Below are 14,955 nucleotides of genomic sequence, written 5' to 3' on the forward strand. Positions count from 1 at the left end.
TTTTCTATTCAAAGTCTATTGGGATTGCCTTGACTCACTGAACCAGTGAGAAGAACCAAGTCTTTCAGAGTTGATCATTGCAAATTTTTTGCTGATATTGTCCACAATGTATTCCTGGTTCTGCTTGTTTCACTCAGCATTACATAAACATTAGTTTATGTAAATCTTTCCAGGCCTTTCTAAAATCAGCTTGTTCATCAACAATAATATTCCATTAACTTCATATGCCATAATTTAGCCATTCCCCAATTGATGGGCATCTATTCATTTTTCAATTCTTTGCTACCATAGAAAGAGTTGCTACCAACATTTTTGCACATGGGATTCTTTTTACCTCTTTTATTATTTTCTTGGGATATAGATCCAATAGTGGCACTGCTGGGTCAAAGTATATGCATAGTTCTATAGCCTTTTGAATATAGTTCCAAATTGCTCTCCAGAATGGTTGGATCATTTCACAACTCTACCAAAAAATGCATTAGTGTCCCAGTTTTCCCACTTCCCTTCAACTTTTATTATTATCTTTTCCTGTCATCTTAGGCAGTCTAAGAGGTGTGTAGTGGTATCTCAGAATTGTTTTAATTTGCATTTCTCTAATCAAGAGTGATTTAGAGCATTTTTTCATATGACTCTAGATTGCTTTAATTTCATCATCTGGAAATTGTTTGTTCATATCTTTTGACCATTTATCTTTTGAGGAATGACTTATATTCTTATAAATTTGACAGGGTTCTTTATATATTTTAGAAATGAGACCTTTATCAGAAATACTGGTTGCAAAGATTTTTTCCCCCAGCTTTGTATTTCCCTTTTAAATTTGTTTCTGTTAGTTTTGTTAGTTTAATTTAATATAATCAAAACTGTCCATTTTGCTTTTCACAGTGTTCTCAAGTTCTTTTTTGGTTATAAATTCCTTCTTTCTCCAAAGATCTGATAGGTAAATTATTCCTTGCTCTTCTAATTTGCTTATGATATCAAATCATAAGCTTAAATCATATACTTATTTTGACTTTATTTTGACAAGGGATGTGAGATGTAGGTCTTTCTCAAGTTTGTGACATATTTTCCAGTTTTTCCAGCAATTTTTATCAAATCAAATCAATGCTGTAGGCATTGATTATTGTGTCATGTGTATCTAATCTATTCCATTGATTCACCACTCTATTTCTTAATCAGCACCAAATGATTTTGATGACTCCTGCATTATAATAGAGTTTTAAGTCTGGTGTTGATAAGCAATTATCTTTTGTATTTTTTTAAATTCCCTTGATATTTTTGACTTTTTGTTCTTCCAGATGAATTTTGTTATTATTTTTTCTGTTTCTATAAAATAATTTTTAGACATTTGATTGGTATGTAACTGAACAAGTAGACCAATTTAGGCAGAATTGTCATTTTTATTATATTACTTTGGCCTATCCATGAACAATTGATATTTTTCCAGTTGTTTAGATCTGACTCTATCTGTGTAAGAAGGGTTTTGTAATTGTGTTCATATAATTCTAGGGTTTGTCTTGGCAGGTAGAACTCCTTCTTTACCGATTTTCCAAATACTTTACCTAGTATTGGAATTAATTATTCTCAAATGTTTGATAGAATTAACTTGTAAATCCATCTAATGCTGGAGATTTTTTCTTAGGGAGTCCATTAATAACTTTTTCAATTTTTTTTCCTAAAATGGGACTTCTTAATTAATTCATTTCCTCTTCTGTTAATCTGGACAATTTATGTTTTTGTAAATATTCATCCATTTTGGTTAGATTGTCAGATTTATTGACATACAATTTGGCAAAATAGGTCCTAATTATTGCTTTAATATCTTTTCCATTGGTCATAAGTTCATCCTTTTCATTTTTAATGCTGGTAATTTTTTTCTTTTCTTTTTCTAATCAAATTAACCAAAGGTTTATCTATTTTGTTGGTTTTTTTCATAAAACCAACTCTTAGTTTTATTAATTAGTTTGATAGTTTTTTTAAATCTCTCCTTTGAGTGTCAGAATAATTGTTCTTTTTCTAGCTTTTTTAGTTGCATGCCCAATTCACTGATCTCTTTCTCTATTTTATTCATGTAGCTATTTAGAGATATAAAATTTTCCCTAAGAACTGCATTGGCTATGTCTCATAGTTTTGTTATTTTGTCTCATTATTGTCATTCTCTTGTTTCTGTGATTTGTTGTTTGATTCTTTAGAATTAGATTATTTAATTTCCAATTGGGTGTTTAGTCTAACTTTCGCTGGCTCTTTTTTGAATATAATTTTTATTGTATTGTGGTCTGAAAAAGAAGAATTTACTATTTTTGCCTTTCTGCATTTGATTGTGAGTTTTTTTATGCCTTAATACTTGGTCAATTTCTGTATTTCCTCCATCATGTTTTCTCCCCTATATATACTTTCATTCTTTCTCTCTATCCTGTTATTGTTAATGTTTTATTTTTAACCCACCCTAACTACTACTACCTTATCTTCTATCACCCCTTATCCCCTTTTCTTACCTTTTCCCCTAGTGTTTCTGCCTTTTCTTCTATCCTGTCCCCTCCCTTTTCTTTCTTCTTTCTCCTCCTCCTACTTTATAGTATTAGATAAATTTCTATACCCAACTAAATGATTTGTTATTTCCTCTTAGAGCCAAAACTAATGAGATCAAGCTTCAGATAGTGCTCATCCCCACTTTTCCCCTTCCATTGTAATAGATCTTTTGTACCTCTTCATGTGAACTTATTGTGCCATTATATTTCCCTTTTCCTCTTTTTCCACTACATTTTTTCCCACTCTTTAATATCCTTTTTTTCGATATCAGAGTTCATTTATAACCACACCTTCCATCCATGTGATGCTCCCCTCTGTCTGCTCCAGTAACAGATGCAATTCTCAAGAGTTCTAGATATCAATTTTCCCTTCCAGGAATGTAAATAGTTCAACCTTTAAATAATATATATTCCCCCATCCCGTTTACCTTTCTATGCTTCTTTTGAGTCCTGTGTTTGAAGATTAAATTTTCTGTTTAGTTTTGTTCTTTTTTTTTCAATAGAAATGATTGAAAGTCTCTTACTTTGTTGAAAATTCATTGCCTTCCCTGAAAGATGATGCTTAGTCTTGCTGTGTAGTTAATTTTTGGTTGTAACCTCAGGTCTTTTGCCTTCTGAAATATAGTATCCTAAGCCCTCCAGTCTTTCACTGTAGAAGCTGATAGATCCTGGGTAATCCCTCAATTGCTTTTTTTTCTGGCAGTTTGCAGTATTTTTTCCTTGAGATTGTAGTTCTGGAGTTTTGTAACAATGTTCTTTGGGGCTTTCTTTGTGGGATCTCTTTCTGAAGGTGATCAATGGATTCTTTCAATGACCATTTCCCACCCTGTTTCTAGAATATCAGGGTAGTTTTCCTTGATTTTTTGAAGAGTGCTACTCCAGGCTTTTTTTTTTTTTTTTTTTTTTTTTTTTTTTTTTTTTTTTTTTTTTTTTTTTTTTTGTCATAGCCTTCAGGTAGAACAATAATTTTTTAATTGTCTCTCCTGGATTTATTTTCCAACTTGACTGTTTTTCCCGTGGGATAGTTTACTTTTTCTTCCATTTTTTTCAGGTTTTTTAGTTTGTTTGACTGATTCTTAATGTCTCAGAGAGTCATTAATTTCCATTTGCCTTATTCTAATTTTTAACGTGTTATTGTTTTCTGTCAGTCTTTGTATCTATTTTTGCATTTGATTAATTCTACTTTTCAAGGGATTGTTTTCTTAAGTGAATTTTTTTGCATTTGGCCACTTGTGTTTTTTAAGGAATTGCTTTCTTTTTCTAAGCTGTTGACTCTCTCTTGTATATCTCATTTTTTCTTCTATTTCTCTTATTTGCCTTTTAAAGTCTTTTATGAGCACTTCCAAGAAATCTCTTTGGGCTTGAGTCCAATTAATATCATTCTTTGAGATTTCTTCTATGGACATTTTGTCCTTGTTTGAGTTGGTGTTTTTGTCTTCCCTATTACCACTATTACCACAATAATTTTCTATGGTCAAGGCTCTTTTCTGTTTCTTGCTCATTTTCTTTCCTTTTCTTTTCATATTTCCTCTTTTTTTTTTTTTTTTTTACTTTTATGGCCAAATTTTGCTCTTGAGGTAAAAGGGGTATTGTTCCAAGCTTCCTGTGCAGTTCTGAGTCTTGGTTTTGAACACAGGGGATAGCTTTAGAAAGAAGCCTGATTTCCCAGAATTTGCCTTCTGAGCTGGGACTGAAGACTATCCCACTGGTTTGCTCTTCTACTGAGCCAAGACGGAGGGTGTCAGTTGCTGTTCTTCTGTGATTAAGATCATCTCACTGGCTTTCCCAGACTCTCTCTGAGCTGGGTTTGAACACCCTTTTCATTCCAGTGAGACTGACCTTTCTTGAAGTTTTTACAATCTATCTTGAACTGGAGAATGGCTTCATTTTGTCAGACTGTTGAGAGACTTAGTTTCATGTGATTTTTGAGGAAAACTGGGAGAGCTCAAGCAACTTCTTGTCTTCACTCCACCATCTTGACTCCACTTCTGAGAGTCTCTGTGATTATCGGTGAATATTCCATAGGAATGACAGGCATTCTTCATTGTGACAGAAGCAGTTTTAGAAAACTTACAAAGTTTTATAGAACTGATACAGTTGAAAACTTGAAAGACATATCACTCAATTAAGGATAACACAAATGTAACTTATGGAACAGAATCTGGAAAACAAAAGGATATTAGAAATTCTAGATTCCTTTAATTAGTCATAGTTCAGAAATTCTTGATCTCTTTAATAAACAATTGAAATTATGAAGCTAAAAAGTTATAATGATTGAAGGGGTCAAAAATACAAAGAAAAAATAAACAATTCAAAATCCATTAAACATCTATATGTTAGAGACTAACATTACAAAGAAGTTGGGGATAACTCCAGAAGAAGGATAAGGAAAATTTCTGGTTGGTTATATGGCTATCATATTTCTAACCCAACAAAAACACAATTTGTATTAAATGCCAAATAGGCAGTTCATGTTCCATTATTATAATCAATTTCATAACAATTACATAAGTTACATCAAAGGCTATAATTAGATTCTAGTCTAGCTTCTCTGCAAAACATAAAAGTAATGGATTTTGGATAATATCCATAATTGTTGGCTTAAATACTTCAAAATGGTACATGAATTGCTATCAAGGAAGCTTGCTAGTTTCTATTTTGATGTGATCCTGATCCCCTCTTTCTTACTAGAAGGTAATACATATGCATTTTCAAAAAGAAAATAGCAAAAATCCCTTGAAATATATACCAGTTACAGCTTATATCACTCAAAATGTCTATTGGCTAAGGAGAAAAAAAAAGAGTATGCTAAAAATTCCCAGGACTGCAAAAAAAAAAAACAAAAAACACACCACTTTTTCAAATTACTTATTATTGAAAAAGTCATATAAAAACTCTGTAACATTTACAATATTCTTATTGATTATTGCCAAGTCTTTAGTTCTGTCTCATACTCATAGCTTGGTCATGTACTGCTAATGTGTAGAATGGATAAAAGCATATTGAGAATTCTACAGTAATGAATATTCACATGAAAACTGTAATATGTAAATATGTAAATAATATTACTGATACAATAATAACAAGAATTGGTTTAAATGTAGCATCTCCCACAAAGACACTTTAAACCCACTATGTTTCTGCCTTGCTTTCAGCTTATTTTCATCAATTCTGAATAGAACAGAATATGACTTTCACGTCAAAGAGGGAGCCACTCCAAAACCATCAAATCACTTGACTCTACTGAAAAACACTGAAGAACTACTTCCTCACTTGGAAACATTTTTTTCAGTGATATCAACATATCACTTAGACTCAATAAGTATGTAATTCTTAATGTTTGCTGAGGAAGAATAGAGACAAAAAGGTCTGGGCTTGAATCTGGAGGACAAATTAAAGTAACAGATGAAAGCAATTTTTTAAATACTTTGTTCTTTTGCAATTAAGTTTCGTAGAGCATACAGCTATAAAATAGAACATTGAAATGATATATTTTAAGAGTCTTGTCATACTGAAGTCCTAGAATAGGAGTTATTAATCTTTTGATATGCTGGTAAAGCCTATGGATCCCTTCTCAGAATAATGTTTTGAAATGCACAAAATAGACTGAATAGGATTATGAGGGGTTGAAATACAATCATCAACATATTTTTAAAGAAATTCTAGGACCTCAGGTTAAGAATTTCTGCTATAGAAAGTGTCTAACCAAGATACCATGCAATGTTAATGAAACATAGGGCTTGTTGCTCTATGGCATCTACAGAAAGATTGTCAGTTCTTCAATACAAAGGAAGAAGAGTAATGATCAATGTTTTCAAAGCACATGACAAACAGATAAAATTTTACAGAAATACTTTTGGTACAATCAGACCTTTTTTTCATAAGTTATAAAGTGTGACAATTGTTGTTTACAACTGGATCTGTTAGAATTATCCAAAATTAGTGTATCTCTGAATAGTGCCTATGAAAGAGCTAAGATCTAAGAATGGAATCAATAGGCACTACAATGGTGAAATCTACATGAATTCAACTAAATATGTTAATTAGTTTAATTCTTGTGAGTGAATTCACTTTCATTGTTAGATAAAGTATCTAACAAAGGGCTGGGTCTATAGATTGATTTATAGAAATGAGAAGGGGATATATGATGGCAATTCAGAATTGGGTCATTACCACTAGAAATACATAAAGATTATCCTTAAGGGTCCTGAATTTATTAATCAATTAAAATTATGAAGTAAAATGAAGAAAAAAAATGAAGTAAAAAGAGGAAAAAAAAGTAAAAGAAAAAAATTAAAAAATGAAATAAAAAGATTTCATATTTACCAGATTTCTAGAAAGAAAAAAAAATTAGGTATTTAGAATTATGCATTCATAGTTCACAGTACTTATTAAATTAATCTTTATAACTTAATATAACACATCCCCATACTAAAAACACAAATCCATAAAATATCTTGAGAATTCAACAAATAAACTGAACTAAAGCTCCATTATATGCAGAACCATTGCCTTCAGCTGCTTGAATGTAATACTGATTCATACAAATTTAAGGACAGTGATTTTTAAAAAATAAATGTTACCTTATTAAAATCCTCATTGTCTTCAAATTGCATGTTATGAAAAGTTTTCAAAACAGAGAGATCTAGTAGAAAAAATGGAAAACATATGGGAAGAAGATGAAATATGTGTCATTCTTAGCATTCATTTTATTACTAAAGTTGTCACAAAGATATTTTCAGTGAGTCTACACAAGATGACTTGACAACCTTATACTTCTATTTGCAAAAACAAGAGTATGTACAAATACATTTAGTCATTTGCAAATTTTATCCACCTGCAATAATCCAGAAAACATTATGTATATGTGAATAATGACTATCTGAGCTCTGTCAAAAAAGAGAACAAGATAACAATAACAATTATAGTGTTATAACAATGATAATTACGCTTTAAAAAAGGATGATAATAGAAAAGTGATTTGCCTTAGACTAATTTCTGAAGTCCATTGAAAAAAATGAGACAGATGAGATGATATTAACTCCCATTTCTGTAGGCTTAAATTTTACAAACCTCTGGGAAATTATTAGAAGGAATAATTGATGCCTCTCAAATAACTGTTAAAAGTCAGAAGATGCTCAGGTAAAAACTAGAGCGAAAGGCAAAACTATTCATATACTTACTACAGGCATTCCATTCGCCACCAAAAACTCTTTCATTTAACAAATATTTGTTAAGGCTTGTGTTGAAGAAACCTTTAGAGAAGAATAAAATAGAAGGATACAAGGAAATGCTATATTATGTGGTATAGTTAAGTACTTTGTGGCAGCTAGGTGGTGCAGTGGACAGAGCACTAGAATTGGAATCAGGAAAATTCATCTTACTGAGTTCAAATTCAGCTTTCAGATACTTACTGGCTGTATGAGCTTAAGCTAGTCATTTGCTCAATATCTGTCAAGAAAACTCCAAATAGGGTCACATAGAGTCAGACATGACTGGAAAAAACCAACTTAAATAATTAAATATTTCAGGCATTCAGAAATGTGAGAGTTCAATGTGATTTAAGCAGTCAGGATTGAATTGGGCTTCTAACTATGAGTAGGGATTTGGATGAGTGAAAAGGAGTAGGTAAAGCATGCGTAAGTTATATCCCAAAGTGCTAATGGGATTCTGGTGGATGATGCTGGCCTTAGACCAGCATATATACTCACTTGTTGTAGGCAACCATATCTAATTCTAGTTTATTAACATTCCAAGGAATTGCTGGATATATTATCCTAAAATATGAAACTTGGTAATGGTAAACAAAAAAATTTCTGTCTTCTTTAACTCATCTTCTATCTAGCTACCAAAATCACCTTCCTAAAGCACTAGTCTAACCATGATAATTCCTTGATCAAGAAACTTTAATGCTTCCCTATTTCTCTTTGGACAAGGCGCATAGTCATCAACTTTCCATTTAAAGCCCATTAAATCTAATTCCAGGTCAAGTTTACATGATTAGTCTTTTGTCATAGACTATATTTCTGTTTGAATTATTTGCCCCCAGTGTTAGCATTCTGTCTCTAACTTCTCTGGTTTTATATGAGCTACTCTGTATATCTAAAATGTACTCTTCTTCCCATCTTTGTTTTATATTATCCCAGCCTAACTAAATGCTTAGAGACTGATTACTAGAAAGATAGCCACTAAAGGAGGATTTTTATTTTTTGATAGTAGCAGCTCTCTAAGACTGAATTTCAATCCATGACTGAAAGGAATATCCATAGCCATAAAATCATATATTCTTGAAATATTGAAATTAATTTAGCTTAAAGAGTTTGATAATTAGAAAGATTCTACCCTATCTCTGAATTTTTCAATATGGATATTGTACTAAGTTTGACTATTCCTTCCCTACCTCCTGCCCCTTTCCCCTCAACCTAGTTTGCATAACAGGGTAAGAAATTTATCTAACGTTGAATCCAAAGTATTCTTTGTAGCCTGGGACACAGTGTAAAGAAATAGGACAAATGATTAGTGTAATGGAATATTGTGTTGTCAGCTGAAATGTATTACTACATTTTAATAAAATGTTTCCTTAAGCATTCCTATCATTTACTGAGTGTTTTGGTAACCAGAGACAACTCACGTTAGTATTTTTAGCATAATGAGAATGTTTGTTTTCAAAATTCTAGTATCACACTGTTCAAACTTGTTTGAAAGGAAAACATAAGAATCTCACTATATTCTTTTTTTTTTTTTTTTTTTTTTTTTGTTTTTGTTTTTTTTTATTTAATAGCCTTTAATTTACAGGATATATACATGGGTAACTTTACAGCATTAACAATTGCCAAACCTCTTGTTCCAATTTTTCACCTCTTACCCCCCCCACCCCCTCCCCTAAATGGCAGGATGACCAGTAGATGTTAAATATATTAAAATATAACTTAGATACACAATAAGTATACATGACCAAAACATTATTTTGCTGTACAAAAAGAATCAGACTCCTGAATTATTGTACAATTAGCTTGTGAAGGAAATCAAAGATGCAGGTGTGCATAAATATAGGGACTGGGAATTCAATGTAATGGTTTTTAGTCATCTCCCAGAGTTCTTTTTCTGGGTATAGCTAGTTCAGTTCATTACTGCTCCATTAGAAATGATTTGGTTGATCTCGTTGCTGAGGATGGCCTGATCCATCAGAACTGGTCATCATCTAGTATTGTTGTTGAAGTATATAATGATCTCCTGGTCCTGCTCATTTCACTCAGCATCAGTTCGTGTAAGTCTCTCCAGGCCTTTCTGAAATCATCCTGTTGGTCATTTCTTACAGAACAGTAATATTCCATAATTTTCATATACCACAATTTATTCAGCCATTCTCCAACTGATGGACATCCATTCAGTTTCCAGTTTCTAGCCACTACAAAAAGGGCTGCCACAAACATTCGTGCACATACAGGTCCCTTTCCCTTCTTTATAATCTCTTTGGGATATAATCCCAGTAGTAACACTGCTGGATCAAAGGGTATGCACAGTTTGATAACTTTTTGAGCATAGTTTCACTATATTCTTCATAGAAAAAACAGACCCCTATCCAGGACTTTGAATTATTTGCTTATGATATTCTAAAACTGTGAGAATGAAAGATTATTTTGCAGTTATTGGGGGAGGGAGAGAGTGCTATTTTCTATGGATTTCCTAGAATGTAGTCTTTCTGTGAATTTTTGCTCATTTTAGCTGGATTTTGGGAAAAGGACATTTAGCAATATTTTATTTTAGGAATGTATTTTTTTAGGTATGTTGTTTTAGCAAAAAAAGGAATAACCTATTTGTTTTTTTTTTTTTCAGAAACTTCTGGAACTCAACAATCTTCATTCTCTCATGTCTGTGGTATCAGCATTACAGAGTGCGCCCATTTTTAGACTGACAAAAACATGGGCTGTGAGTTATTCCTTTTATTTCCATTTCTTTATTTGGAGGAAATAAATGACTACTTTTTGTTTAATAATCATGAAGTGAGAAATAACTTTTTTGTGATGTTGGACAAGTCATTTAACCTTTCTGGACCTTCCAAGTTTGATATTTTATGTTCTAAGGTTCTTTCCAGTTCTAACAGTATGTGTGCTAAGATTCTAGTTGGTTTTTCTCTGGTTTTAGCATTTAGTGTTTTAAGAACTCTTCAGATTATGATTTAAATGACTTTTTGCCTTTAACATTCTGTGTTCTGTGATTTTACTGGAAGTCAAAAATTGATTATAGATTACTACCCTATCAGCAAGGATACTATTTTCCCCATGATTTATATAAATCAAAGAATCCGAAGGACTGAATTACTTTTCTAAAATCTGGGATGCTGGTGTTTAGCAATTTTATGACAGCCCTGTGTTTGCTTTCAAGAATCTTACTTTTTTTCTTTTCTTTTTTATGTTTTGTGAAGCAATTGGGCTTAAGTGATTTGCCTAGGATCACACAGCTGATAAGTGTTAAGTATCTGAGTCAAATTTGAATTTGGTCCTCCTGACTCCAAGGCCAGCACTCTTCTCCACTGCAACATCTAGCTGCCCCTTGCTTTAAAGAATCTTTCAAAGAAATCAATACTAATGAAGAAAAAGAGGGACAGAGGTGGAGCCAAGATGGTGGAGAAGGCATATGCAACTTTTTAAGCTCCTCTCATACCCTCATTACCAATTTTTAAAATCAGCCTCAAAAATAGCATTTGACTGATAAAATTCATGGAGATTGGAAGTACAACAACTTACCAGCCGAAGATAATCTGGAAGATCACCAGAAAAGGTTTGTCCTGAGCAGCAGAAACAGAACAGCGCAGGCAGAGATAAAACTGGGAGCGGGGACAGCCTCCATGGTTGGAAGGTTTACAAAAAGCTCTCTGCCATAGCCTGATTGCTTTGCTTTGGTTGCAGAGTAGTGGACCAGCAGAGAAATTAGAGCCCAGGGTAGAAGGTACTCTAAAGGATGTCAGAGCCTAACAGGATCTGGTTGTGCTCACCCAGGACCGGAAATGACTCAGCACAGACCATACCACAGCTCTGCAGTGGCATTCTGCAGCAGGGGCTTTCAAATCTGCACAGCAGGGGGCACAGCCTGGGGCAGCTTCTAATCTGTACAGTGGTGGGGTTTGGCCTGGAGCAGTGGAATTTCCCCAGCTCGACTAGCTCCCTAGGCAGAGACACTTCCTGTGCCGTGAGGGATAGGGCAACTGCTAATACTCAAAGTGGGCTTTTCTGGGGGGGGGGGGGCAGTGATACTTTAGCTGCTTAGCCTCTAGCCCCAAGGCAGTCGCTAATCCGAAAACTTGGGCTCCTCGCAAGACTTGCAGCTCAGCCCTGCACTACCCAGGCCTGAGTCAGAGTCACTTCTGGGGTGGACCTTTTCCCAGAGCACCCCTGCAGCTCGGCTTCTCTTTGCAGCCCATAGACAGGACAACTACTGTCCATATACCTATCCCTGCTCTGCAGAGGAAACTGGTAACCTCCTTGCCCTGAAAGCAGACTCTAAAGGCTTTAAAAAACTGAATAAAAACACCAAAAGAACAATTGATAGCTTCTATACAGAAAGAGAGCAGGTTTTCTTTTCTTCTTCTTCTTCTTCTTCTTTTTTTTAATATATTTTTATTGACAGAATCCATGCCAGGGTAATTTTTTTTTATAACATTATCCCTTGCACTCACTTCTGTTCCGATTTTTTCCTCCCACCCTCCACCCAGTCCCCTAGATGGTAAGAAGTCCTATATATGTTGAATATGTCATAGTATATCCTAGATACAAGGTATGTGTGCAGAACCAAACAGTTTTCTTGTTGCACAGGGAGAATTGGATTCAGAAGGTAAAAATAACCCGGGAAGAAAAACAAAAATGCAAACAGTTTACATTCATTTCCCAGTGTTTTTTCTTTGGTTGTAGCTGCTTCTGTCCATCATCGATCAATTGAAACTGAATTAGGTCTCTTTGTCAAAGAAATCCACTTCCATCAGATTACATCTTCATACAGTATCATTGTTGACATATATAATGATCTCCTGGTTCTGCTCATTTCACTTAGCATCAGTTCATGTAAGTCCCTCCAAGCCTCTCTATATTCATCCTGCTGGTCATTTCTTACAGAACAATAATATTCCATAACATTCATATAATACAATTTACCCAACCATTCTCCAATTGATGGGCATCCATTCATTTTCCAGTTTCTAGCCACTACAAACAGGGCTGCCACAAACATTTTGGCACCTACAGGTCCCTTTCCCTCCTTTAGTATCTCCTTGGGATATAAGCCCAGTAGTAGCACTGCTGAGTCAAAGGGTATGCACTGTTTGATAACTTTTTGGGCATAATTCCAGATTGCTAAGAGAACAGGTTTTCAACCCTGAGGAGACTAATAGCAGACAGTTTCCAGACAATACCCCAAAGGGAGATGTAATCTGGTCCCCAACACAAAAAGTTCTCCTCAAATAAATTATAAAAAATCTTAAAAGAGAACTAGAAGAAAAATGGGGAAAGGAAAGAGGAGCTATGCAAGAGAGCAACAACTTCCTGAAATGTGAATTAGAAAAAGTAAAGAACTCCCAGGAAGTGCAGAGAAACAGAATTTATGAACTGGAAAAGGTAAAGAATTCCAGGAAAGCAAGATTTGTGAATTGGAAAAGATAAAGAACTCTCAACAAAATAGAATTTGTGAAATGGTAAAAGAAAATAACTCAGTAAAAAAAAAATTAGTGAAATGGAAAAAAATTCCATAGAGCAAAACAACTCATTTAAAAACTTAATTGGACATATACAAAAAGAAGAAAATAACTCATTAAAAATCAGAACTGAACAAATAGAAATGAATGATTAATTGAGATATCAAGAATTGGTAAAGCAAAACCAAAAAAATGAAAAACTAGAAAAAATGTTAAATATCTACTTGGAAAAACAACAGACCTGGAAAATAGATCTAGAAGAGATAATCTGAGGATCATTGGACTTCCCGAAAATTATGATGAAAAAAAGAGCCCAGATACTGTTTTACAGGACATTATCAAAGAGAACTTCCCAGATGTAATAGAATCAGAAGGTAAAATAGGCATTGAAAGAATTCATTGAACACCTTTTGAAAAATAAAATAATTAAAATAAAAACTCCAAGGAATATTGTGACAAAATTTCAGAACTATCAAATTAAGGAAAATATTACAAATAGCCAGAAAAAAACAATTCAAATACCGAGGTGCCACAATAAGGATCACTCAAGATCTGTCTGCTTCCACATTAAAGGATGAAAGGGCCTGGAATTTGATACTCAGAAAGGCAAAAGAACTTGTAATGCAACCAAGAATAAAATACCCAACTAAGCTGAGCATTTTCTTCCATGGAAGAAGGTGGACATTTAATGAAAGAGATAAATTCCATTTGTTTCTAAGGAAAAAATCAGATCTAAACAAAAATTTTGATCTCCAACCATAGGACTCAAGAGAAGTAGAAAAAGGTAAAAAGAACTCCTGAGAACTGTACTTCTGTTGTGGATATACATAAAGAATACATGTATAATTTGATTTTACTGATATAAAAAAGAGAAGTAGAAATGGAAAGGGGATAGTGTCAGAAAAAGGGAAAAGGGAAGATAAAAAGAGGGAAACCACATCCCATGAAGAGGCAAAGAAAACCCATATCTGAGGGAATTTAGGGAGGGGAGGGAACATTGTGTGAATCTTACTCTCATCAGAGTTGGCTCAAAGAGACAATAATTGACATATTTGTTTTATAGAGAAACTTCTCTCACCCCATTAAAAAGTGGGAGAGGAAAAGGGAAAAGGAAAAGAGTAATAAAGGAAGGGTACAAGAAAGGGGAAAGAATTCAAAGGAGGGAGGGAAGGATCCTAAAGAGGGAAAGCTGCATGACACAAGTGGTGCCCATAAGTTTTAATACTGGGAAAGGGAATAAGGGGGGGCAAGAAAAAGAAAAGCATAATCTGGAGATAATAAGATGGCAGGAAATGCAAAATTAGTAATTTTAACCATAAATATAAATGGGATGAACTCTCCCATAAAGCAGAGGTGGATAGCAGACTGAATCAAAAGTCAGAACCCTACCATATGTTGTTTACAGGAAACACATTTAAAGCAGGGAGACACATACAGAATAAAAGTAAAGCTGGAGCAGAATCTATTATGCTTCAGGTGAAGTCAAAAAAGCAGGGGTAGCCATCCTTATCTCAGATCAAGCAAAAGCAAAAATTGATCTAATTAAAAGAGATAAGGAAGGAAACTATATCTTGCTAAAGGGTAGCATAGACAGTGAAGCAATATCAATACTAAACATATATGCACCAAGTGGTATAGCATCTAACTTCCTAAAGGAGAAATTAAGACAGTTGCAAGAAGAAATAGACAGCAAAACTGTAATAGTGGGAGAGCTCAACCTTGCATTATCAGAATTAGATAAATCAA

The 14,955-nt window shown here is 33.7% G+C and overlaps 1 protein-coding gene across 8 annotated transcripts in view; it reads left to right on the top strand.

Annotated features, from left to right (window-relative positions):
* The window catches only part of RALGPS1 (Ral GEF with PH domain and SH3 binding motif 1), a 715,060-nt gene that overhangs the window by 291,144 nt on the left and 408,961 nt on the right, over positions 1–14,955 (top strand). For all 8 annotated transcript variants that reach the window (XR_004232244.1, XR_004232243.1, XM_031954314.1 and 5 more), the window contains one exon: positions 10,362–10,454. Coding sequence is in view for 6 of the 8 variants with exons in the window: in XM_031954314.1 (XP_031810174.1) it covers positions 10,362–10,454 (93 nt within the window). In the remaining 2 variants the exon portion in view is untranslated. The remainder of the gene's footprint in view (positions 1–10,361; positions 10,455–14,955) is intronic.

Source organism: Sarcophilus harrisii, chromosome 2, assembly GCF_902635505.1.
Source record: "Sarcophilus harrisii chromosome 2, mSarHar1.11, whole genome shotgun sequence".
In the NCBI taxonomy this organism is placed as follows: domain Eukaryota; kingdom Metazoa; phylum Chordata; class Mammalia; order Dasyuromorphia; family Dasyuridae; genus Sarcophilus; species Sarcophilus harrisii.